Source organism: Scyliorhinus canicula, chromosome 3 (assembly GCF_902713615.1).
Source record: "Scyliorhinus canicula chromosome 3, sScyCan1.1, whole genome shotgun sequence".
NCBI classification, from domain to species: Eukaryota; Metazoa; Chordata; class Chondrichthyes; order Carcharhiniformes; family Scyliorhinidae; genus Scyliorhinus; species Scyliorhinus canicula.
The window spans coordinates 178,867,999-178,895,847 of NC_052148.1; the positions used below are offsets into that span (position 1 = coordinate 178,867,999).

At 48.3% G+C, this 27,849-nt stretch overlaps 1 protein-coding gene across 1 annotated transcript; it reads right to left on the reverse strand.

Annotated features, from left to right (window-relative positions):
* Window positions 1-26,073, reverse strand: LOC119963154 (interleukin-8-like). Its single transcript, XM_038791823.1, has 4 exons — window positions 25,913-26,073; window positions 6,175-6,301; window positions 3,726-3,799; window positions 1-110 (listed from the first exon to the last, which is right to left on the reverse strand). Exons 1-4 carry the CDS (start codon window positions 26,019-26,021, stop codon window positions 70-72), a joined length of 351 nt encoding a protein of 116 aa, XP_038647751.1. The 5' UTR covers window positions 26,022-26,073; the 3' UTR covers window positions 1-69.
* Window positions 26,074-27,849: the final 1,776 nt, after the last annotated feature.

Genomic DNA, 27,849 nt, shown 5'->3' on the forward strand with positions numbered 1-27,849 from the left:
TTGAGTTTAGACCATTTTATTTGTGATATAAGTGTGATAATAATTTTTGACGTCTTCCATGACAATCTATTATTTTCTTCTGTCTTCGGTCAGTAGTTTTCTCTGGATGCCTAAATACAAAGGGAAAAAAAGATTCTTTTATTTTTCATATTCTGCTCTTCTCCAGTTCCCAAGTTTCCTGTATTTTCTGGTAGAGGGAATTAACTTCAATCTCATATAGCTGCAATGCAACATAAAGACATGCCACCCTGGCCATTCTACATTTACAATGAGAGGTGCAATTCATCTAAATTCTATCTCCTATTCTAGAATAAAAGGTTGCTGGCATAACCTGCCAGAGTACATCACCCACCGATTGTATTACTCGTCTGATCTCAATTTTACAAATTTCAGTGGATTGGACATTGAATGCATTCTATAATAGAGGGAAACTAGGGGCTGGAATATAAAATGGCTGCTAATAAATCCAAAAGGGAATTGAGGGGAAACTTCTTTCCTCCGAGAACAGCAAGAATGTGAAACGTGTTTCCCAGAAGAAGCTAGCATAGATGTATTTAAAAAGAAGCTCAATGAAAGATAAAGGAAGAGAAGGATATATTGATAGGTTTAGATGAAAAGTGGTGGGAAGAGGCTTGTGCAGATCATGAACAATTGGGCTGAATGGTTAGGTTTTGTGGTATCCATTCTGTCTATGTATATATGTATCTTTTGCAAAGCTGTACAATATTTAAAATAAAGTAGTGATTCACATTTTAATTGTAACAATCAAATTCTGATAGATGAAGTCGAAGACAAAGTATTCAGGTGAGGGGGAGGTTTGGAGGTTTACTAGAAGGAGGGTGGAGAGGTGGGGCTGGCAAAAACAACTCTGTAGGCTAGAAGGAGGGCTGGTTATTTTTTAAATAATCAGTTGTCGGGGTGGGGGGTGGAATCTATCAGTGGAGAAGGGTTATGCTGGTAAAAACACACTCAATGTGGAGACGGTTAAAGTTTTATTTTGTTCACTTTTTATGGGATTTGGGCTTCGCTGGCTGGGCCAGCATTTGTTGCCCATCCCCAATTGCTGTTGAGAAGGTGGTGGTGTGCGGCCTTATTGAACTGCTGCAGTCCATGAGGTGTACTATTAGAGAAAGAGTTCCAGCTTTTGACCCAGCAACAATGAAGGAACAATGGCATATTTCCAAGTCAGGATGGTGAGCGACGTGGAGGGTCACCTCTAGTTGATGGTGTTCCTATGTATCTGCTGCCCTTGTCCTTCTAGATGGTAGTGATTGTGTTTTTAGAAGGTGCTGTTTAAGGAGCCTGGGTGAGTTTCTGCAGCGCATCTTGTCGATGGCACACACTGCTGCTACAGTCCATCGATGGTGGAGTGAATGAATGTTTGTGGAAGGGGTACTAATCAAGTAGGTTGTTTTGTCTGGATGGTGTTGAGCTTTTGAGTGTTAGAGCTGCACTCATCCAGGCAAGTGGGGAGTATTCCATCACACACCTGGTTTGTACCTTGTAGATGATGGACAGGCTTTGGGGAGTCAGGAGGTGAGTTACTCTCCGCAGCATTCCTAGCCTCTGACCTGCTCTTGTAGCCACAGTAGTTACATGGCTAGCACAGTTCAGTTTCTGGTCAATGGTAACCTGCAGGATGTTGATAGTGGGAAATTCAGTGATGGTAATGCCATTGAATGTTTAAAGGTTTGATTCTCTCTTATTGGAGGTGGCCATTGCCTGGCACTTGTGTGGTATGAATGTAACTTGCCACTTGTCAGCCCAAGCCTGGATATTGTCCAGGTCTTGCTGCATTTGTACATGGACTGCTTCAGTGTCTGAAGAACCTGGAACAGCTTGGCTAGGGGTGCGACAAGGCCATATTGACAGGGCCCATAGCCTTTGTAGTATTCAGTGCCTTCAGCTGTTCCTGGATATCATGTGGGCTGAATACAATTGGCTGAAGACTGGCATATGTGATGCTGGGGGCCTCTGGAGGAGACCGAGATGGATCATCCACTCAGCACTTCTGGCTGAAGATTATTGCAAAGGCTTAAGTCTTCTCATTGTACAGATGTGCTGGGCTCCTCCATCATTGAGGATAGGGATATTTGTGGAGCTGCCTTCTCCATTGAGGTGTTTATTTGTCCACCACCATTCACGGCTGGTTGTGGCAGGCGTGTAGAGCTTAGATCTGATCCGTTGGTTGTGGATTTATTTAGCTCTGTCTATCGCGTGCTGCTTATGTTGCTTGGCATGCAGGTAATCCTGTGTTGTAGCATCACCAGGTTGACACCTCATTTTTTGGTATACCTGGTGCTTATCCTGGCATGCCCTCCTGCACTCTTCATTGAACCAGTGTTGATTCCCTAACTTGGTGGTAATGGTAGTGTAGGAGACAACCGGGCCATGAGGTTGCAGATTGTGGTTGAGTACAATTCTGCTACAGCTGGTGACCCAAAGGGACACGTGGATGCCCAATGTTGAGTTACAGGACCTGTTCTTAATCTATCCCATTTAACAAGATGGTTGCACCACACAACATGATGGAAGGTATCCTCATGTGAAGATGGGACTTCGCCTTCACAAGGACTGAGCGGCGGTCATTCTTACCGATACTGTCATGGACAGATGCATCTGCAGCAGGCAGGTTGGAGAGGACGAGGTCTAGTTTGTGTTTCCCTCTTATTGTTCCCTCACCACTAGTCTAGCAGTTATGTCCTTTAAGAATTGGCCAGTTCGGTCAGTAGTGGTGCTACCGAGGCAGTCTTGGTGATGGATATTGAAGTTTGAAGCACTGCTTGTGGGCCAGCAAAAGCAGGAGTGCTTCCCCTGTAACCAGAAACCCCACCCACTCCAGACAAAGAGGCCTGGGGTCAGGGTTCAAACCTCGTGGGGTTCTTTGGGAATCGGACAGCCACTTCTCCGACTGCCTTCACTGGGTCAGAAATCAGACCTCCCTGCTCCAGCAGCATTCTCCTTGGCGCTCCCCATCCAGATTGAACCCAAGCCTATCCTGATGTTGGGGCAAGACCTGACAAAAAGACACACACCATAGCAGAAACCTCCCCAGCATCCAGGAAAACATGGAGTTCTGCATTTCCCATCAGAAACTCCACCCATCCCCCTACCTATGCTCCTGTTAATAATCTCGGAATATGATTACTTTTAACTTTACATTGCATTGAAAATACTGACCACAGTGCCACCTATCTGCATAACAGATACTGCTTAGGTTCCTGTTAGCCACCCAGTGATTTTGATATGTTAGATATGAACATTGTTCATTTTTTTACTTTGATAGTCCTATTTCTATTTCTTTTTTCGAAATAAATTTAGAGCACCCAATTATTTTTTTTCCAATTAAGGGGCAATTTAGTGTGTGTTGTGAACTGTATGAAAAATCAGAGTATCCTACACCCCTCCCCATATGTTGGTACAGAGGAGAGATACCCTGTTTCTCCAACGCAAAATTAGTGTTTGTACCGTTTGGGCTTGTACAAATGTGATGGTTACTGTTTTAATAAAAAGATATGGCCAATCCACCTAAACTACACACCTTTGGGTTGTGGGGGTGAAACCAACGCAGACACGGGGAGAATGTGCAAACTCCACACGGACAGTGACCCAGGGCTGGGATTTGAACCCGGGTCCTCAGTGCCGTAGGCAGCAGTGCTAACCACTGCACCACCGTGCTGCCCGTCCTATTTCTATTTCATTAAGAAACAACATCTGACACCTACCTTCTCTTTTGATATTTTTCAACCAGTTTGAATGAGGCTTTATGCAGATTTTAACCCCGGTTGTTAAAACAGCACTGGAAGGAGTAGAAATTTTATAGTTATTGGATGAACAGTAAAAATTAGAATACATTTGAATACCTCCGTTAAAAATAAAATAGGTCACAATGTTAAAGCAATAATGTAAAATGGTTCCAACTCAACGTAAAATGTTGTCAACTAACAGCAGATTAGCTAACGGCAATAAATGTGCATAGATGGACAGAGAGTGAAAGGAGGTTAAACATCATTGACATTGATGAGACATAACAAGATGATTTCAGGGAGTTAGTCACAGCCAATTTGATTGGACGGTTGCATCACAATATGAGCCTTGGATTTCTTTTTCCTTGAAAATTTTCTAATGAGTGAAAACTTGAACTGGACAAAAATAGATGTAGCCAGGCCAGGCGATGTTGCTTTTTGCTTTCTAATAAAAAAATCAATGCAATCGGTGTTTTGGTGCGTCCTTGTCTCTCTTCATGAACTCCAGTTGGTTTGGCTGGTGAGACTTTGGATGTGTGGCAGTATACAGCGTGTTCCAGCAATCGTGATCAGATCTGATCAATTTTAAGTTCAGGACCTGATCAATCGGCTGCCTTTCTATTTCATGGCTGGCAGGTTAGAGGAAGTACTGAATAGCATGTGGCCCAAAGACAACCAGCCAACACAAGGGAGATGGCAGGATTGCGTTCTGGGGGTGGCTTCTCATTTCAGAAGGGAAGGTAGTGGAGGCCTAAGAGGTGTTTGATAGCCTTGGAGGAGTATTCATATTCCTCCCAGCCTCACAAAGAAAAGAAAGCCCTGGATTCTTCGTTCGGGGGTTCAACTGCTCCAACTATCGGAGAATCACGGCATGTTTGCGCTGCCTCTGGGAGTGGCGCCCAGGTGCGATGCAAATTTATGCATGATGGAGAACTCTGGATTCTATCGGAATTCTGGAATTGGGCCACCATTTTGAATGGGCCGTCCAATCACAAAGTCCACCGACAGGTCCAGATCCCCACAACAAGGTAAATCCGGACCCCTCCCCCCCCCGACAAGGAGGGGCATCCCTCCCGCCACCACAGAAATAACAGGTTAACCGTCCCACACCATGCTCGCATGAGGGTGACCCATACCCCAAACCCTCATCAGCACCCGCCACTCCCTCTTTGCTCACAGCAGAAAGCATTTAGCTCCTTTGATGCGGTGGTGAACTGTCAATCATACTAAGAATGTTTTTAAACATGATGGTTAGCATCAAGGCATGGTAGCTAAGATGCATTCAAGCGTGAAGGGAAAGACAAAATAAACAATCCACTAAGCAGCTGTGCCAAACTGCCAATCAGAGGTTAGTGAAAGGTATTTCTCTGTGAAATTGAATGGATGTTTTGCATTTCAAAGGGTTTCAGGGAATTTGAAGCCTTTTCAAGCATTGTGGACTGCCAAGGCAGTCTCTAACATTTGTAACAGCTGCTCTTTTTAAGGCTTTTTTTTGAGGGAGCAGTGTTGGAAAGGGAAAGTGTTTCTGGTTTGATTCTTCACTGCACTAACTGGACTACTATTCAGCTGTCAGGCAGATCAGTTCAAGCTGAGGAGGCCTCATCAGAATTAAAACACTCAGACCAGGAATATACCGCTGAGCAGAGTGTTGCCTGAGGTCACCATGCCAAAGGCGATCTTTAGGTTTCCCAGGATCCCAGGGTCAACCTCTCGTCCACAACCCAAGTCCTCCCAATCCCAGGACACTTGGGGCACCCCCCCCCCCCCACAGCCTGGCAGTGTCAGAGGGGCACATTATCAATGCCCTGACCCTCTTGACACCCCTCAGGCTCCACCATGCCAGAGCTGCACTTGGCCAACCTCACAACAAAGACAACCCAGTGGATTTCCCCACTATGGGGATCGGATCATCATGGTGGTGGGAAGGAGGAGAATGTGTTTCCAGCCCATTAATTGCATGCTTGTCTTAAATTTGCATTCACCTGCCAGCGCGGGGCAGGTAGTGCGCTATGGCTGGCGGTGGGGGAGTGGAAAATGGCAACAGGTCTGGTGCCAGGTGCCGATCCAATTTTTCGGGGCATTACATTCTTTGCCCAATCGGGATTCCCTATCACAGCAGCGGGAAATGGAAAAACTCGGCCTTAATCTTATTAATCTCTTCTGGAATTAAGCATGTTCCATCCCAGATTGATCAGGTGGAAGGTCAGATGGAAAATCAACAGTCACATCACTGTCAGGCCTCAGTGAAAATTGCAATAGGGTTCCAATGAAACATACATGTTAAGAAGGACCCACCAGCTATGGGCGGCTGACCTTGTTGCCTGTCAGCAGAGAAGGTTAAAATGACAGGTGGCAGGATCTTGCCTGGATTCACTGGGTGGATAAGGTTAAAATTTCCCCAAAAGTATGGATTAGAGTGATTACTTACATCACTTGTTCTTTGAAGCAGCGAGGCCCCCTGGAAATAAATTTTATGTCCTTGATGTACTGCATGGGAATGGAGGCCATAGTAGCTCTCGGACAAAGACATCGGCCTGCTCGTCTCAAAATGAATCCTGTGCATTAAACAGAACCAACATGTAAATCGTATAAAGGCACTTGAATTAAAAGTGAGAAATGTCAGGCCTGGGGAATAAGTTATTTTTCCACCTTTTAAACCATGATCCATGTAAAATTCCTCCCCCAGGAATACATCAGAGGTGCCTTGTTTGATGTAGACTCACGCGAATAGAAGAAAAGTGCCATGAGGAAGTATTCAATGAAAATGGGTGACACATGCTCAGGTGAACCAAAACATCGTTACCGTCGTAATTTTGACAAAGGGTCATCTGGACTCCAAACATTAGCTCCTTTCTCTCCTTCCAGTTGCCGCCAGACTTGCTGAGATTTTCCAGCATTTTCTCTTTTGGTTCCAGATTCCAGAATCCGCAGTAATTTGCTTTTACCCTCCTAATGCTGAAGCGTTATTTAATTTTCCTTGCAATTTATAACCTTTCAGATAGTCAAGACCAGATTCCTGCACTGTCTCCAAAGATCATGAGGAAAAAGAAGAGCAACTCCATGATAGTTGGTACAGGGTGTGGGGGGCCGGGGGTGGGGGGGGGGGGGGGGGGTGGAGAGATGGTAGGATTTATCCCCTATTTTGTCCACTTCTCGAATGACCAAAGGCAGATGTGTTTTAAAAGAAAAGATGATTTAATCCCTTGAGTGCTGTAACTCTCAAGGACCGATAAATTACAGGTTTTCTCATAAATCTTGGAACATTCTAAATGTTTATTCTTTAAGGCTTGAAATGTATTTGCAGCTGTAACTATTCACACACTCATACAGATGGGGTCACACACATATACATCAAGAAACGCTGGTGATTACTGTTGTATTCTGTTATCTTGTCTAACAAAGATTCAACAGAACTGCTGATGCCGAAATCAGAACAATGTTTTATTTGTGTACACGTGATTAAGTAATAATACAAATCTTATACAGACTAGGTTATAACAGAGTTGCACTAGACTCTCCTGGAACTTGACATACGTGCGACTATCCTTCTGTACGCCTTACAACCTTCTGCTGGTCGCTGGATGTCACCTGACCCATATCTTGCACCACCTGCTGGTGGGAGGTCACATTGCTGAGCCACCTGCTGGTGGGAGGTCACACTGCTGAGCCACCTACTGGTGGGAGGTCACACTGCTGAGCCATCTACTGGTGGGAGGTCACACTGCTGAGCCACCTGCTGGTGGGAGGTCACACTGCTGAGCCACCTACTGGTGGGAGGTCACACTGCTGAGCCACCTACTGGTGGGAGGTCACACTGCTGAGCCACCTACTGGTGGGAGGTCACACTGCTGAGCCACCTACTGGTGGGAGGTCACACTGCTGAGCCACCTACTGGTGGGAGGTCACACTGCTGAGCCACCTACTGGTGGGAGGTCACACTGCTGAGCCACCTACTGGTGGGAGGTCACACTGCTGAGCCACCTGCTGGTGGGAGGTCACACTGCTGAGCCACCTACTGGTGGGAGGTCACACTGCTGAGTACATGTAATATTATCTACAGGCATATAACCACAATTACCAAAAGAGGTCTTAGGTCTTAAAAGTTAAAAAATACATGGTCATCCTCCTCCCGAGGAAAGTTGCAGACCTATGATTTCCTTTGAGTCCACTGTAGAAATAGAGCCTGGAAGTTGATGAAGATAGATTCACAGTGGTTTCCTGCTTGCAATAGCAGGGGCGGGATTCTGCCATCGCGTGGCAGAGTCCCCGCGCAGTCATAAACGCCGTCGCGTTTTACAACGGCGTCAGGGGCCCGATTCGACAACTTATTCTGCCCCGCAAAAGGAGCCAGCACGGGCGCGTCATGAAGTGTGGGGGTATGGCATCACACCGGCATCATTCGTGCGATGCCCCGTTGACGCGGCGCCGTGTTGCTTAAAATGTGCGCGAGCGCCGCAAACTCACGAGACCGCCGAGATGGACGCCACCCGCCGTGCCACCCCGAGATTCCATGACCTCGACCTAGAGACGCTGCTGGATGTGGCCGAAGATAGGACGGTGATCCTGTGCCGTCAACGTGGCCACCGGCAGCCTGCCAGCACAGTGCGGAGGAATTGGCGTGAAGTGGGCGTTGCAGTAAGCGCGGTGGGGCAAACCACACGGCCGGCCGAGCAGTGCCGCAAGGAGCTGCACAGCCCAACGAGGGCAGCCAGGGTGAGTACACCGAGACGTGCCCCCGGCATCACCCAACCCCTACCAGCCACACATGTGACCAAACCCACCCCCCCCCAGGAGTGTTGTCAAACCCCTACTTGACCCTAAAGGGCTGCACACACCCCTGAGAGCCGCCGTGGCCGGGTGCCCAGTGCTCCCATGCCATCATCTGGGCAACATCTGCGCGGGATGCTGTGTACCGAGTAACTCTGATGCTTTGTTACCCCCCCCCCCCCCCCCACCGGTGGAGAAGACCGCCCACAACCACAAGGAGCGTGCGAGAACTGGACCCTCTCACAGTAGACTAGCAGAGGGCACTGGACCTCGTTGGCGGGGGCTGGGACAGGGAGGTTGCCCCTTGCCAGATCGGAGGCTCACCAGCAAGTGAAAGTCCCCTGCCTGCCTTCACCCCCCTCCCCCCCAGCACACACCCTCACCCCATTCCCCCCCCCCCCCCCCAGCACACACCCTCACCCCTTTCCCCCACCTCCCCACTACACCACCTCACCCCAGTCCGCATGTGTAACGATACATGCTGCACTGTGTGTTGCAGGACCTGCCGCCGATCGTCCTGGACCACCTGGCGCTGTTCGGACCCCACAAGTGCCAGGTCCAGATGCCCCCAGGGATGGATGCCACGGCCCGGAGAGCAGACGGCAACGAAGGCCTTCCTCCATCACTGTGACACAGCAGTCGGACGCACAGATGACTGAGACCCAGGACAGTGATGAACAGAGGATGGACACCCAGGACAGCGACAGCACCGAAATGGGGACGATGGACACTGACGCGCACGACAGTCAGGACAGTGACGCACAGAGGACGTCAAGCCAGGACACTGACACACAGATGACGGAAAGACCAGACAGTGCCCCTCAGATGGGGGCGAAAGAAAGAACATTGGCCCCGGGCTCGACGCAGGAACCACCAGATTCTGGGACCGGTGGTGACCCAGACTTGGCGTCACTACACTCACCCACACCCCCTACCATCACAGAGACTATCACCTTGGTCGGACACTTTAGTGATGAGGCTTCTGGGACACAGACTGGTGCGCACCACGCAGCCGTACCGGTACAGCAGGTGGAATTAGGAGCAGCCGAGGGGCCGGGCAGCTGGAGGGAAGGCCAGTCCCAGCAACCAGCCGCCGCCCAGACGATTCCCGGGTTCCTAGACTTTCCAGTCCTACCCATAGACCCGATAGAGTTAGACACCCAGGGACTAGACGACGGGATGACAGCCAGCTTCCAGCAACTGCAGACGCAGGTGGAGGAGTCAATCCGCGTCTAGGAGCAGGCAATGATGCCAGTCAGCGATGGCCTGCTGGGGCTGAGCCAACGCCTGAACTATGCCGCCGGTGCCCCGTCCCGTCCCTGGCGCATCTGGTGGGCAGCGGGCAGAACAGGGTGGCACCAAGCCATCCAGCACGCCCACGAAGCAGCCTGGCCAATCCAAGCTGGGTCACCCCAGGAAACGCACGCCAATGGGGAGCCAAGTCACAGGGCCGGAGTCTCAGCAGTCCTCCTCCACTCCTACTGTACAGTCTGGGGAAACGGAAACACCTAGACGTAGTGGTAGGGCCCATAAGGCCAAGAAGTTTGACACCTAGTAAGTTGGCACGGGTGCAGGGCACAGTATAGTTATAATGGCTAGGGCACTTGTATGTTACTGTTACAATTAAATTCACTGTGACACCAATGCAAGATGCCTCTGTCCTATGTCCGGTGGCCGCGAGGTCGTGAATGGAACTGATTGGCACTGTGTTCAAAGGTCAGTGGAACGGTGAGCCCAGGTGGGTGTAAATACTCCCCCCCGCCGTACTCGGCACCCCGCCGCCATCTGCCCATGGCTATGGGAGTGTCCGTTGCGCGTACAGGGTCCACTCACGTGGAGGGTGTAGCTGTGGCCGTGAGTCAGAGCGGATTGTCATCATCCTTCATGGCATTGAACACACCCGCTTCCACAGACCATCGTGTGAGACAAGCCCGTTGTGCCATTGTTGGAGGGTGCTGTGCATGTGGTTGTGTGGTAGGTAAGATAGTCAGGTGTTGTGGAGGGTGAGTGTAGCCACCTAAAATGGACACTGGACTAAACAAGATGGAGAATTGCTAAGACTGCAGGGAAAAAGCAGTTTAGCCAAGGCAGCAGTCTGCAAAGACTCATTAGCATTTTGCAAGCAGCAAAACTAGTTTCTGGCCAGGTGGAAGATCTCAAACCAAAGGTGATAATAGCAAAACGCTTTGCATACTAATGAGGCAGTCCAGATCTGGGCACACACAATGGCAACATTTGGGTTTGAATAAGATACTTTAAGTGGATGTCCAGACAGAGCGGCACCAGACGTATCCACTGTAGAAACCGCCCCCGCCATCAAGAAAGACCCTCACATTGGAGGAATTCAAAAGATATCGATTGGGAGTGATCCAATCGATACCTGAAGGTAAAGCCCGCCCCGGAAAGGCACGGACATTGGGGACCCCTATAAAAGATAGACCCCCACCCATGGTCCTGTCTGTTGTTTCGTGCTCCGGCTTTGACCAAGAACTCCAACCTGTATCCTGACTCCAGCCGTTGAGCACCAGCCGCCGAACCGTAAGTGCCAATACGACGCTCGCTACGCGAACCAGGCCCTCTAGACCCCCAGTGACCAGCACGCTCTCTGAAGGTTGCAGACCAAGTTCGGAACGAAGGCCTCGCTCCCTGACCTTGCCTGTTCCTGTTTAGTTAAGTATTCTGATCGCTTAGTTTAGTCATAGCTTAGTCCCTTAGCGTGTGCATGCGTATTTATTATAATTGTATAATAAATATTGATCGTTTGGAACTTACTAATCGGTGTATCGTTTTATTACTTTGAACCTGACCTTGGAATATTTGTGAGGTGTCTATACGGCATCTGGCGACTCCTGAGCTGAAAATACATACATAGAGCCTAGTAGTGTTAAGCACACGGCCTTTAAACGGAGGCGTGTTAATACACTCCAATAAACGCGTATTACACCCATAGTAAAACGTGCAACATTTAGTGGCGACATCCTGACGGGACACGGTTATAAGTGGTACCCCCACTCCGTCGAGGACCCTGAAATTTGAATTAGAAATCTGGTACAGAAGAAGGAAAGAAATCACAAATATTCAAGGTGTTCAAAGGAATAAACGTAATTCGGAAGTGTGTTTAGTGCATGCGTACTAACAGGGTTGTAAGGAAAACCTGAAAGCATTTTTGTTGCGACAAACTTTCGGTAGTTTTGTGAATGGAACATAGCGTAAGCCTTACCCGTTTCGTGAGACATAACCTCAACACCCCCTGTTCTAAATTTAAAGTGAGTCAGAAAATGGCCATGCAGGCAATGGAACGCCTCATGAACCCAGAACGGTTTGTGGTCGCAGCGACCAGCAGTAGCCGAGTAGGTCAGTGTCCCATGTGGGAGCTGGAACTCCGCAAGTATCTGCAAGGAAAGGGATGGCCCCTTTGGAAAGAGTTTTGTTTGAATGAGGAGACAGGTCCCGGAAGTATAGGACATACTTGGTGGGAGAACCTCTCTCAAATTCAGAAGAAAAATATGAGTAAAGCACGTAAGCCGATGGCGATTGTGTCCTGTTTGGCACAATTGCGAGGCACAGAGGAGGTCGTTGAGACGCTCCGGGCAGAATTAGAAGAAAGAAATAGAATGAGTAAAGTGGATGTCAGGGACATCGAAAAGGAAAACATGGATCTTAGAGGGAAGTTGGCAGAGAAAGGTAGAGAGGTGGATGATGCCAAGAGGGCACATCAGTCTTGTCTAGCCCATCTCAGCAGTTCCCAGACCCAGTACGAAAAGGCCTATCAGGACGTGCAACGTGCCGTCCTGATAAGAGAAGAATCAGAGAAGCAGGTAGAGGCTTTGCAGAGGCAATGCTCTGACCTTAAAGCAGCTTTGAGAGCACTCCATGCTGCCACCACAGAACAATGACAGAGTACTATAGATCATGCGAAATGCAGGAAGCAGATTGCAGAGCTGCAATCGCTGCTTTCGGTGCAAAATGGGTTTCAAAGCACCTTTGGAACGCAGTTAGATGAGGAGAATGCCCCAGACTGGAAAGAGTTAAGTGAGACAGCGCAGCGTTATGTTCAGGGAACATGTGCGCCAGCAGCGCAGCAGAAAAGACAAGCACCCCAACCCCCCACAGATCAGCTAGTTACCGTTCCAATGAATCCAGTCACCACCCAACGGAAAGCGACCACAGAAGGCGCACCCGATATAACTTACACCACCCCCTTAACTGTAACCCAACTCAGGGACGCGTGTGAGAAGATCACTCCGTTTCTCCCCACCGCAGACCCCCACCAGTTTTTCGCAAAGGTAAAGCAACAGGCAACCATGTACGGCCTGGACGAAAGAGAGCAGGTTAAACTCACAGTTCTGAGTTTAGACCCATCGGTTGTAGCAGCCCTCCCCGACCCACAGAACGTTGGCGGAGGCACCCTAGAGGAAATGCACACCTCCATTTTAGATGCCATAGGGTATAATCGAGGTGACCCCGTAGAAGGACTTAATAAGTGCCGACAGAAGAAAACCGAGCACCCCACAGCATTCGCCGGAAGGCTGTGGATCCATTTTAACGCAGTATTTGGCGATTTAAATAGAGCCCATTTGAACCGTGAAAATATGGTTAAATGGACGCGCACCATAATTTCTCATGCAACAGAAGCAGGACAGAGCGCTTGCTACAGCTATGACCCCTCAGAGGAGGCCCATAATGAGAAGTGGGTCCTGAAAAGATTGTCCCGTGCTTGGGAGCAATCAGTTCAGGGCAGAGGCAAAGTGAAATCCCCAGAAGAAGCTCAGGCTGCAGCAGACATACAGGCAGTGAGAGAGCACCAAAACCCCGCGTGGGTGAATGAAGGAAAGAGCAGCCCTCCACAGAAGTCGCAGGAATGCTACAACTGTGGCCAGTTAGGACATTGGGCTAAGGAATGCAGAGCACCCCAAAAATCACAGAGAGGCCAGCAGACAGGCACTCTGAGTAGGAATAAAACAAAACCAATCCATAGTATAGGAATCCAGTCAGGACAAACCAATGTGGACGGAACGGACTGACGGTGTTCGGGCTCCCCCACTTGGGTCTGTGACACACTATGGGATCCATCCGGAAGACCGGTAGTCACGGCAAAGTTAAGAGGGAAGCCCATAGAGTTACTTTGGGACACAGGAGGGTCCCGCACCACAATTAACTCCACCACCACGGCACAGGCAGACACGTGGCCGACCACCTCCACCATCACACTTAGCGGGTTCACAGGACACTCGCAGCAGGGACACATTACAGCACCCGTAGCAATCCAGCTAGGGAACATTTCCACCAAACACCCCGTCGTTCTAGTAAATCTTCCCCGGGCAGCAGAACACATCCTAGGGATAGATTTATGAATGCACATAGCCTGTCGTTCGACCCAGTGAACCAGTGTGTCTGGCGAATGGCAAGATCGGACAGAGCACCCGCCACCCTCACAGTAGGAGACTACGCTAATAGGATTAGCGCAGTAGGAGAATACTCATTTGACTTGACTACACTAAACACGGACAGACAAGTTAAGGCAGTATTAAACAAACATAGGACAGCATTTGCCAGTCACCGGCACGACTGTGGCAGAAAGACTGGACAAATTCACGTTACCGGACCTGACCCCAGACCACAAAAACAATATAGATTTCCCCTAGAAGCAGAGGGAGAAATAGAGAAAGTGATAGGTAGCTTATTGGAGCAAGGTGTGCTTAGAACAGTAGCCTCGACCAATAATGCCCCTATTTGGCCAGTGAGAAAGCCCGACGGATCATGGCGTCTGACCATTGATTATCGGGAACTCAATAAAGTAACCCCAGCAGTAGCCCCCACGGTAGCAACAAGTCCCGAGACCATGCTCAAACAGGGACTCAACTCCAAATATTTCACGGTATTGGACATTAGCAATGGCTTCTGGTCAATACCATTGGCAAAAGCGTGCCAGTACAAATTTGCCTTCACTTTTAAAACACAACAGTATACGTGGACATGCCTTCCACAAGGATTCCACAATTCCCCCTCCATTTTCCACCGATAGCTGGCGAATGGTTTAGAAAAATTTTCCCGCCCCGAATGTCTGGTACAGTATGTAGACGACCTACTACTGCAGACAGACACAAAGGCAGAGCACATTACGCTTCTGGCCGAACTCCTGGAACTTTTAACCTCAATTGGCTGTGAAGTTAACCCAAGAAAGGCCCAGATTTTGGAAAACAAAGTGATGTATTTGGGAACAGTCATCACACACGGCAAACGCGAGATCGAATTCAAAAGAATTGATTCGATTGTCAAATTGCCCCTTCCCCAGAATGTTTCAGCCCTCCGGTCGTTCTTAGGACTGGTTGGTTATTGTCGGAACCACATCGACGGATTCGCGACAAAAGCCGCCCCACTCTCAGACCTCCTTAAGAAAGGAGCCCCCTGGGAATGGCTTCCGCAGCATACAGAGGCTGTGGAAGAGTTAAAGAAAGCCCTTAGCGCAGCACCCGCGCTACAAGTCCCAGACCAACTTTCCCCCTATGCAACAGAGGTAGCGAGCACAGATCTGACCCTCTCGGCCGTGTTACTTCAGGAACGGCACGAGCAGCTAAGACCAGTGGCTTATGCCTCCCGACTGTTAGACCCAGATGAACAAGGATTTTCAGCCTGCGAGAGGCACCTCCTTGCAGTCTTCTGGGCAGTACAATGCTTTTCTTACATTACCGGACTCAACCCCATCACTATTTTGACCGAGCACACCCCCACACAGTTACTCCTAGACGGTCGACTGAAGGACGGTTGAGTTAGCCAGATTAGGGCAGCTAGGTGGACATTACTTTTACAAGGACGGCACATTACAGTTAAACGGACCCGGACACACATATTTTTAGCCGACAACCTCCAATACCCAGGACAGCCCCATGAATGTGAAATTGTAGCCCCCTTACATAACACAGGACCCTTTATAGTGAAGACACCCCCCAGGAAGATAGGGAACCCAAGACAAAGCCCCCAACACACAGACACGTGTGGACCACTGAGGATATACGTAGACGGTTCATCCACGGTTTTAGAAGGTGAGCGTATAACAGGATGCGGCATCTATGTCGAGGACGCGCAGGGGCGCGTTCTCGAAGAGATAGCTTTAAAATTACCAGGACACTTAGGCGCGCAGGCAGCATAGCTCGCGGCCATAGCTTATACAGTGGACCACCCCGATTCTTTCCCCAGCCCAGCGGACATATATTCGGACAGTCTATATGTCTGCAATAGTTTAACAGATTTTCTACCCCTGTGGAGGACACGAGGTTTCGTCTCCGCAGATGGGAAACCCCTTCCATCAGCCCCTTTACTCCAACACATTTTAGAGAAAGCGAAGGACAGGACCTTCGGCATTATCAAAGTAAGAAGCCACCATAGGTCATCCCCCCCTGGGAATGTAAAAGCCGACGCACTGGCTAAGGCAGGTTCCAGGCGAGGACACTTGTGGACACCCCCAGCTAGCGCACCAGCTAGCGCCCCTGTGAGCGCAGTTCAAGTCTCACAGACCGATATTAAAGATCTAGTAGAGGCACAGAAGCAGGATGAGGATCTCAGGGAGATTTTCAAAGGCAACTTTGTGCCACAGTATGACAAGTTCAGACACGCACTGACCACACATGAGGGTGTGATCATAAAGGATCAGCTTTATGTGGTCCCGCAGCAGGACAGGAATGAAATGATTGCTTTGTTCCATGATGGACACGGGCATCAAGGGATCGACGCAACCACGAGGCACCTCAGGCAGCTCTGTTGGTGGCCTAACCTAAGGACAGATGTAAGTCACTACATCAAGAATTGCCTTATTTGCGCCCAGAATAACCCGGAGAGGTATTCTAAAAAGGCACAACTTCGGCATACTCGACCAGTTAATGGCCCCTGGACAAACCTCCAGATCGACTTTATAGGACCATTGCCCCCTTGTAGGAATGGCTATAAATACGTTCTGGTGGTCATCGATACCTTTACCAAATGGGTAGAGGCATTCCCCTCTAGAACAAATACAGCTAAGACAGCTGCAAAGATCCTGACCCACCACATCTTCACGAGATGGGGTTTACCCCGAAGCATTGATTCGGACCAGGGATCTCACTTCACAGGACGGGTCATGAAGAACGTCCTGACAATATTTGGCATAAAACAAAATTTTCATATTGCGTATCACCCACAGTCCAGCGGGATTGTAGAGCGCATGAATCGGACCCTAAAATCCACACTTCGAAAAATGGTTCAGGAGAACAACTCCACATGGGATTCAGTGCTCCCATTTGCACTCATGTTCATCAGAAATACAGTTTCAACATCCACAGGATACACACCACACACACTCATGACCGGACGCCCTATGAAAGGTACAGAATTCCTTTTAGGACTGGACATGACTAGCCCCGAAGTGACGGCCCTCACACATGAAAAGGCAGTTAAAGACCTTGTTGAGACTGTGAGGTCTGCACAGATCGCAGCCGCAGTTCAGCTAGGGAAACGCCGTAGACAAAGCACAGCATGCTTTAACAAGACCGTACACCCCACAGAATTCCAGGTTGGGCAGCAGGTAATGCTATCTGTATACAACCCCAGCAGTTTTTTGGCACCAAAATATTCCGGCCCATACTCAATTTCGGATAAAATTAGCCCCTCAGTTTATAGGATAAAATATCCTAATGGTAAGACCGCGTGGTTCCATATCAACCAGTTAAAGGCATATGGAACACAGGCCAACCATGCACACCATGTCCTGCTAGACGCAGCAGAACACCTCACCCCACCCACTAGAGACACGTTTCCACCATCCCCCTCACAGACCAGTTCTTCATCGGACTCGCCCACGACTCCGCCCACTGACCACGACAGACCACGCCCCGAAACGCCCACAAGCTGCCGCGGCAGAGACAGCGATACAGACACTGACTCTGAGGACAGCCACAGTGTAGAAGTGGATTTCATTTGGAACTTCGCTGATAGGGTTAATATAACAGTTCTGAAAAGCTCTGTGAAAGAGATGTCAGAAGGTTATGGGATGGAATATAGGGAGTGTGGCATTGGTACTAATTAATGTTCTGACCCGTATCTGTAAAAGCAGAGAGGTCAAAAAGGCAAAGAATGGAATGAATGGTAACCGTTACTTTATTGCAGAGATAACATAATTGAGCTCGTTTGACCAGTTGGAACAAATAAACATTGAAATGTTTATTGGAAGGGCCTTGGAATGAGATAAGCCATATGGCCATGGGATACAAAAACCTTTGTATTAATATTGATAGTGACTTGTGCTAATGATTATGTCAAAAATAACCTCCCGACCTCGAAGAATAATTCCATATATGTACATGTTCTGGATCCTTGCCAAATCATAGGTGTATCTAGGAATTTAAAGGGACCACCCCTAAGCTGTAAGATGTATAAAGATACCGTCCATATTTTGGACTTTGGCACTTCTCGAAGGTAGTTACCCGACTGCTTAGAGATTTGTCCTGGCCGTAAATAAACGAATATTCGTTACTGACGTGTTCGAGTGTTTTACTTCTGGACTGACGATCAGATACGTGAAAGCGCAATTCACAACAGCACACCACACTACAGCCCACATTGCAGCGACAATGACCCCGACTACAGTGACCCCATGGAAGTCACTTACATTAAAAACCCAGACCCACCACCCGACTCCGACGACCCCGACAATACCCATTCACTTTTGGACCCAACACTCTGGCACAGGGACAATTCGTACCGACTTGTCCGCAATGACGAAAGTGACCCCCAGTCACACAATTCAAAGATATCATGCCTGATCCACACAAGGGTGTTGGATCCGGGAGAGCAGGACGACACGGTGTCTGAATCCCGATACGGCAACCCCTTTGTGACCCTGTTCACAGAGACAGAGGAAAAGTGAGGTGTCCAGATGATGTAAAATAGGAACCGCTTGAGGGAAGCGATGTCCTTTCTGATGGAACCTGCACGCATGTTTGTTTGTCAGTTTATGTTTTTCTTGTTAATATGTTAAGGGATTGATTGCAGATCTTTTCAGCTGAAAAGATTGTGACCACCTCGCACGCACTTTAGTTTGTCTGCAGATACCTCTGAGAACTTTCTATGGTGAGCAGCTCACCTTATCAGTTAAATTGTCTGAAGCCCAGCTCATTTTTCAAACGGAGCATCTTGGCTCCTCCCTTGGTTTTTAGGTGCCCCTCTATTCGGCGAATAGAGGCTGCAAATCCACGGTAAACACATTCTTGCCCGTTTACTCCAGGTTACTCAGGCAGTGGACAAACGGCACTGAGGACCCGCCCTGTCTGAGAACCCACTTTGGTCAGCCAAGCTCGGGTATGGCATAGCAAGCCCTACCCGGGGATCCCATTCAAATCGTACCCGTAGCGGCCCATACACAACCCATTCGACCTTTTGTTTCCAATTTGTTTTCATTTTTCGTTAGGCAGCCCTTAGGCCGCCATCCCACATGCTATTTACATCCAGGAACATTCGGATGGTAAATGAGCAAAGCCTGCGAGACGGCTCGCAGGAGGAGAGTTGTTAGGTGTATTGTGTTCATTAAATTCGCTTTTGAAAAAAAAATGAGGGGAGTCACAGGGTGTGACTTGGCCAGTCATTTTTAATGGGTCAATTGGAATTGAAAGACAGATACACTAACAAGTACGGATATTAAGCTGTATTGACAGATACTGTGCTTGATCCCATAGCTTTCGAAGGACGAAACAGGGATCACAGCAAGGATCGGCCATACAGGAGGAAGAAAAAGGAGAACGAAGAGAAGATGATGGAAGCCTACTTATTGCTCTTAAATGTTATATTTGTATGTGTGGAAGCAAGACACGTTTCCCCCACAACCCCCGCCGTAAATGTTTCACTCACAGCAACTCCCCAGTGCTCAGCTCTGATCAGTGAGGTTCAGACCTGGTGCACAAAATTTATGACATGGTACTCCATGTCATACGTGATTGAATCACTGCTAGTGATTGCGATCCTCGGCATACTCGTACAGACCCTCAGGTTGAGGAAATGGAAAAGGAGAGCCTCCCGTTCCTGCCCCTCAACCATCTATGGAGTTCGATCTCCTATCTTCGGTTTCCACCAATCCCCTTTGCCCCTCAATGAATAAAGCACTGTGAATAAAATAAAATATACCCATGTATTATATTGTCCTGAACTCGACTGCCGAGTCAGGAAATGTTATGTGATGTGGTATGAATGGATGAGGTTTAGTCTGTAAAGAAATGTTTAAGGTAAGATAAGGATAGTTGTGATAGGTAGAGGTTCCCGGTTTTTGGTAATGCATGTCCCCTTTGACATAGCGCCAAGTAGAGATGTCAGGTAAAAAAATTTTCTTCCCATAGTTAAGGACAGAGTAGACGCTCAGGAGCTTGCCGAGGTCAGGGAACACAAACAAGGCACCCAGAAGCACTCGAAGCAACGTGCATAAGTGATCCTTCACAATATTTTTGATTGTGAGGATCACAAGGGGGGAATGTAGCCACCTAAAATGGACACTGGACTAAACAAGATGGAGAATTGCTAAGACTGCAGGGAAAAGCAGTTTAGCCAAGGCAGCAGTCTGCAAAGACTCATTAGCATTTTGCAAGCAGCAAAACTAGTTTCTGGCCAGGTGGAAGATCTCAAACCAAAGGTGATAATAGCAAAACGCTTTGCATACTAATGAGGCAGTCCAGATCTAGGCACACACAATGGCAACATTTGGGTTTGAATAAGATACTTTAAGTGGATGTCCAGACAGAGCGGCACCAGAAGTATCCACTATAGAAACCGCCCCCGCCATCAAGAAAGACCCTCACATTGGAGGAATTCAAAAGATATCGATTGGGAGTGATCCAATCGATACCTGAAGGTAAAGCCCGCCCCGGAAAGGCACGGACATTGGGGACCCCTATAAAAGATAGACCTCCACCCATGGTCCTGTCTGTTGTTTCGTGCTCCAGCTTTGACCAAGAACTCCAACCTGTATCCTGACTCCAGCCGTTGAGCACCAGCCGCCGAACCGTAAGTGCCAATACGACGCTCGCTACGCGAACCAGGCCCTCTAGACCCCCAGTGACCAGCACGCTCTCTGAAGGTTGCAGACCAAGTTCGGAACGAAGGCCTCGCTCCCTGACCTTGCCTGTTCCTGTTTAGTTAAGTATTCTGATCGCTTAGTTTAGTCATAGCTTAGTCCCTTAGCGTGTGCATGCGTATTTATTATAATTGTATAATAAATATTGATCGTTTGGAACTTACTAATCGGTGTATCGTTTTATTACTTTGAACCTGACCTTGGAATATTTGTGAGGTGTCTATACGGCATCTGGCGACTCCTGAGCTGAAAATACATACATAGAGCCTAGTAGTGTTAAGCACACCGCCTTTAAACGGAGGCGTGTTAATACACTCCAATAAACGCGTATTACACCCATAGTAAAACGTGCAACATGAGGGTGCTGGGTGGTGAGGTGGGGTGGTACGGTGGAGCCAGTGTCCCTGCTCAGAGAGCCCCTATCCCCCTAGTTGGTGAAATGTACGGCTATAAATGCCTCGCGTGCGCTCTGTTGCGTCTGTTGCCCCCCTCGTCCCCATCCCCCTCATCTGGAGAGGCGTTCCCTCCCGCGGCCTCCCTCTCTGCCCCCTCCTCCTCCTCCTCCAGCACATCGCCCCTCTGCTGGGCAATATTGTGCAGGACGCAGCAGACAACAACAATGCAGCTGATCCTCTCTGAATGGTACTGGAGGGCCCCTCCAGAGCGGTCCAGGTACCTGAAGCGCATCCTCAACAGGCTGAAGGACCTCTCGATCACACCCCTGGTTGCTGCATGGGCCTCATTGTAGCGGGTCTCTGTGTTGGTCTGTGGCCTCCATATAGGCGTCATCAGCCATGACCACAACAGGTAACCACCCCAGAAACCAGCCCCGCAGGCGGGGGAGTGGAGGGGGAGGGGGGGGGGGGGGAGAGCGGGAGAGGGGGGCGTCCCTCGAACATGGCGGGATGAACGATTGTGCCAGGATAAATGCGTCATGCACACTGCCCGGGTACTGTGCGCAGACGTGCATTATCTTCATGCGGTGGTCACAGACCATCTGAATGTTCATGGAGTAGGACCCCTTCCTGTTCATGAAGACATCCTTGTTCTCCGCTGGAGGCCGCATGGCGACGTGCACTTCATCGATTGCCCCCAAATACCATGGGTATCCTGGCCATGGCAGCGAATCCCGCTGCGCGGACATTCTGTGTAAATGAAAATGACCTGGGGTCAAGCCGTTGGGACTTCGGCCCATTCGGGCCGCAGAATCAACGGGACACCGGAGAATCGCGGGACTTGCTCCCTCGGCCAATTCTACGGGCAGCGCAGTGCCGTTCACAACTAGGCCGTCCACGGTGGGTGGGAGAATGGCGGGACGCCATCGGAACGGCGTTGGGTGAAAAATCGGCTTGATCGACAATTCTCCGGACCAGCGTGGGGTCGGAGAATCCCGCCCCAGATTTCCCATGTTTCACTCCAGTTGAGGTGCAGTTGAATGCCTGGAATGAAATCTTGATTTGGTTCTTCAAATAGATAGGTAAAAGCTAGCTCGAGTTCTCTGACTGCCGTTGGATTTTAGGCAGGTTCCTATTCCTTTGTTGGTCTCAATCGTTCCTTTTGTTGCTCCAAAAGAATGTGTCTTGTTAAATATCTCTGTCAGATTGGTTATGTTGTGTGGCCATTCTATCTCTTAGCATTGCCTTCATAAAATGGTCTATGATGTCATAGCCAATGTCAAACAATGGTTCTGAATTTCACCCATTCACAAATCATAGTGATGGAAAGGGAATCTTTTTACACAGACTTCCACTCTGAAGCCCAAAGGTTTGCAAGACGCATTGTGAACCAGTTGTTTCAATTATTTGGATTATGGGCTGGCATGAATCCACAGGAAAGGTATGTTACATTTTAATAACTTCTCAATGAAATGTCCTGACAGTTTGCATTTTAATGTCCTGTTCAAAGATAAAGGCTGGTGCCAGGTCCTTCTGTAGTTCCAGTGTAGTGGTATAGTGACAGGAAATAAAAAGTTACCTGGGGCGAAATTCTCCCCTACCTGGCGGGGCGGGGGGTCCCGGCATAGGGGAGTGGCACCAACCACTCCGGCGTCGGGCCTCCCCAAAGGTGCGGAATTCTCCGCACCGCTGATCACCGTGCCGATTCTCCGGCCCGCAATGGACCGAAGTCCCGCCGCTGTCAGGCCAGTCGGCAGAGCGGGAGCCACTCCGGCGCGGGCCTAGCTCCTAAAGGTGCGGAGAATTCCGCACCTTTGGGGAGGCCCGACGCCGGAGTGGTTGGCGCCACTCAGCTACGCCAGGACCCCTCCGCTCCGTTGGGTAGGGGAGAATTTCACCCCTGATCTCTCAAACCCATTTTATTTTTTTAAATTAAAGTGTCCATTTTTCCATAGTCTGAGTATTTTGGATGGTGGGGGTCAGTCTTCCTGCGATCTGAAGAATCTGTGGTGAACACACCCTTATCGGTTCCAAGTGCCCTGCAGCCATTTCACACTCAAATGAACATCAGTTGGCTGCTCCTCGCTTGGGCTGAAGTCCTGACTTAGAGAGCTGCTGCCAATCTGATTGGTCAGTAACAAGGGCTGCAGTGGACTGAAGAGAAACTTCAGGAACATAGAACATACAGTGCAGAAGGAGGCCATTCAGCCCATCGAGTCTTCACCGACCCACTTAAGCCCTCACTTCCACCCTATCCCTGTAACCCAATAACCCTTCCTAACCTTTTTGGTCACTAAGGGCAATTTATCATGGCCAATCCACCTAACCTGCACATCTTTGGACTGTGGGAGGAAACCGGAGCACCCGGGGAAACCCAGGCAGACACTGGGAGAACGTGCAGACTCCGCAGACAGTGACCCAGCGGGGAATTGAACCTGGGACCCTGGCGCTGTGAAGCCACAGTGCAAGTCACTTGTGCTACCGTGCTGCCCAAAGGAAGATGCCTAAGACCCGATGGATCAGAGGGCTAAGGTCTTCCTTGGCCAAGAAATTATTTGCTCATGTTATGTAAAACAGTTCTACTACACTGTGACCATGATTTTCAATTCTGAGCACCCGAACAAATGATGTGATGGAGTGGGTTAAAGTGGAGGGGTGGAAAAAAGGGGACCCGGCTACAGGAGAAGTACCAGTGCTCATGGTTCTTCTTCCTGGCCCTGTGTGATGCAGAGAAACCTGCTGGAAGCACCACTGCTAGAAACAGTAATATACAATTGATTTTTGAGCCCACACTAGGTGTCAAAGTAGTTGCTTGTTTGAGCTTTTTGATGTCAATTCCCCTCTTCATTGCTGGCTGGTTAGCTGGTAGAACAGAATCACCACCCATTTTGCAAAATTATGTTTGGTCCAATTTTAAGCAGGTGGGCAATCTGCTCCATTGGCTTTACTGTCCTGGCACTAAAGTTCAAATTTACATCAGTCATTTTTATTTTAGAGCGAACTAACATGTTGAATAGAATGGATTTAACCATGAAATCTCTGTTTCGGCAGAAAGCTAATTACCATTGGTGTATTATGATGGTTGTCTGGGTAAACATCAACAGAGGAGAAATCCATTTGTCTGTGCAGGTTTATGCCGATTCCTTGGGTTTGAGCAACATTGTGGGCTACTATCCTTGTGGCTGTCACCACTGAAATCATTGAGGAATGCCACCGTTGGACTGTTATATTACCCTTGGTAATATCCTCGTGTTAACTCTCTCTCATCTCATACTCTCCTAGTGCTGTTCTCAGGGTTTCTCCCTCACTAACTACCCAGCATTCTCTGAGGGCTGATTTATATACAGGGAAATGGTGGTGCCCTCTAGTGTTTGAATTACACAGAGATGTAATAATAAGTCCTTCACTAGCTTACCTATATACATATCATTACAATTGACCAAATAGTAGCGTGCTTACTGACACAGAAAAATTGCCCAAATTATATTTAACATTGCCGACATTGAATATTTTTTAAAAACTTTTTTTTCAAATTGTGAGTACCCAATTATTTTTTTCCAATTATGGGGCAATTTAGCATGGCCCTTGCATCCATCCACCCTGCAAGTCTTTGGGTTGTGGGGGTGAGACCCACGGGGAGAATGCACAAACTCCGTACAGACAGTGACTCAGGGTCAAGAACGAACCCGGGTCCTCGGCGCCGTGAGGCAGCAGTGCAAACCACCTACGCTGAATATGATGCAAGACTATCCATCCACTTCAAAAAAAATCTAAGTGATAAATAGGACGAATAAAGCAAAATTTCATCTATACATCATCTATCACAGCCTCAGGGCACATCAGAGCACTTTACAACCAATGAAATGCAGTCACCTTTATAACAGAGAGAAAGATAGCAGCCAATTTTCATTTACCAAGATCTACAAACTGCAATGGGATAGGTGATCAAATAATATGTTTATTTCAGTGTTATTCATTGATATTGGCCAGGTGAACAGGAGCATGCCCTTACATTTGTTTAAATAGTTTCAAGACGTCTTTTCCATTCATCTACCAAGACCTCAGTTTAGCATCTCATCGGAAAGTTTTTGGCCGGGATTTTCCGGCCTCGCTGCATTGGATGCACCAAGCCATCCAAAAGTCCGTTAACTTTGGCAGCACTGATAAATGTGGACGGGACAGGAAGATCCCGCTGGATATTGCAGTATTGTACGAGACTGTCAGTCCAGATTATGGGTTTCAGTCTCAAGGTGGAGCTTGAATCCATGACTCAGAGGATAGAGCGTGACCACTGAGTTGAGGCTGATATCTGTAGATGTTAGATTGAAAGACTAGCTCCCAAATGTGGTCATCTCTGAACTGTTTCCTGTGCCACAGGAGGGATGGGGCTCACATTCCTGGCCAGGAGCAGGGGTGTTTCCCCTGGCCACACCCTGAACCCCAAGCTTATTCACTTGCCTGTGATCTGCTCACTCACCTGCCATCTTAATGCAACCCCCCACCCTCCAATCCCCCTTGTCCCGCCGACAAGCAAAGATACCTTCGGGTCAGGGAATGGACCCTTGTCCCATACTTACAGTAGCAGCTGCCAGGCCCCCTCACCAGTATTATAGCCTGCTCTCAGAGAAGAGATTGAGGAAAAAAAGGTTACACACACTGTGGTGTCAAAACATGCAGGGATACCTATCTGAAATACCGGCTCAACCCTTTCATACCTATGCAACCCTCCTCTATCAAGATCAAGGTACGGTTAGATTGATCTAAAGAGCGCTCATAACCTCCAATTGAGACTAAGATTAGATGCTAAGGTTATTACTGAAAGCATATTTTTTAAATCAGATTTTACCTCCAGTAAATTATATATATAAAAATATTCCTTCCTGATTCTGATTAGAAATATAACAATTTCCACAAACCTTGAGCAGCTGCACAAAGAAGCAGAAGAAGAATTGTCACAGTGGCGTCTCTGTGCATCCTCTTGCTCCTCCTGAACTGCGTGTGCATGATTAGCACTGTGGCGGGCATGGAATGTTGCTCTGTATTTCCATTTGTTTGGAGACAAATAGCTCAAGGACACTTATATAATCAGAACAGCAACCAATGTTCTTCTCACAATCACAGTTGACCTACCCCCTCAACAGCCCATTATTGCCTTGGCAACTGGGAATGACAGACAGGGAAGATGTTTTGCTTGCCGTTGAAGAACTTGTTTGTATTGTGTTCGTTTCACAGTTTTGCATCTTGGATGAGGCCTCGTACTAGTGAATTGACAGCCTGTTTCGTACACTACTTGATTTTACACAATTGACTAGAATTTGTATAGTCAATGATTTGTAAAAGTTCACCATTGCTCCTTTGCCTTTGTACTTCATAAAACTATTTATAATACCTCAGATAGCATGTGCCTTTTCGTTTCTGATCTTGCTGTTCCATGTCTGAAGTCTGTGCCGGATTCTTCATTGCCTGACGCCAATATCGTAATCGGTGATTGGCGAAGTGGGCTCTGATGCCCAAATCGTGGCTGGCGCCGGTTGGAAGCCAGCCAGCCATGCTCCGCACACACGGAAGTGGCATAATCGTGTTGCGCGCCGCAAGCCGTCGCAACGGCATTGCCGCGTCATTGGAAGGCCGTCCTGCAATTCTCCAGCCCCGTATCTCTGCATATGCATAAACTGTCTTTTTTATTCATTGCAGACAAAATGTGGCAGCTTCCTGCATTCTGTAACTGTCTCTTAACCAGATTTCTTCCCAGCATGGGCAGTACAAGTGTGGACTTGGAGAGCACAGTTGACAAGTTTGGGAGAACCTTGCATTTCAACTTTTAGATACAAGGGTCTGGGTGGCATGAGACTGAAATTCTGCAGTGGTCCTCCTAATCTCCCATTGTAACTTCGATGGGAGATTCATGGCACCTCCAAAGTAACACCCCAGGTCAAATTTTCATCAAAGAGGCCAGAATCAGGAGTTGGTAATTTACCTGATGTTGTGATCCCCTCCACACTGTAATTGCAGGCTAGTGGGATTTTCACTGTTAAAAAAATCATTATCCTCCTGGAAGCTCATAAATCTGTCAGAATAAGCAAGCTCACATTCCCCAGGACAGCTGTGTAAGTAGACTCTGCAGTGCAGAATCCATTATTGCTTTGGAAGGAAGCCAAATACTCATACATCTGTCAAAATGTTCAAACAGCCAAACAGATATCCAGGTGTTCTGAAAAGAATGCGAGAAGGCGAGGGAAATGTTTAAACAACAGTTTTGATTACATACTAGGTTATGCTTTCAATATCGTACAGTGCAGAATAGCACTTAATCCTGTGGATGATTGAATGCATTTGAAGACTTCCCACTTTCAGAATCCCATTCACTTGATAGCTTGCCATTTGTCAGTAGGAATATCCTGGCAAACACATTATTTAATGGTCACTTACCTTTTCCCGCATTGTTACCACTCACTTCAGTAAACATAAATATAACTCAGGCTACAGAATTTCATGATGAACTGTATGGAACAATACTATTATTATTCACCTTTGAGACTCTTCCTGCCTCCAGTCTATGGTTCACCATTCCACCCACCTGCCGAGATTTCATAAGACTTCCAGAATGCTGCTTCTGCCATGAAAATTCTGAAATGCTGGTAACTTGTAAGCACCAGTGTGTGGGGTTCTTGACCCATGTCCTTCCTGAGAAGGGACTGTCGGGGGTGGGGTTCAGGATCTGCTCTCTGGCCAGCATTTTTTATTTCTCCTGCCATACCGAATCGGGACCACAAAATGGATGCATGGAGGAGAATCTACTGGAATGTCTCATTAAACTTCCATCGGGTCAGGTTGATATGGTCCACAGGCGACA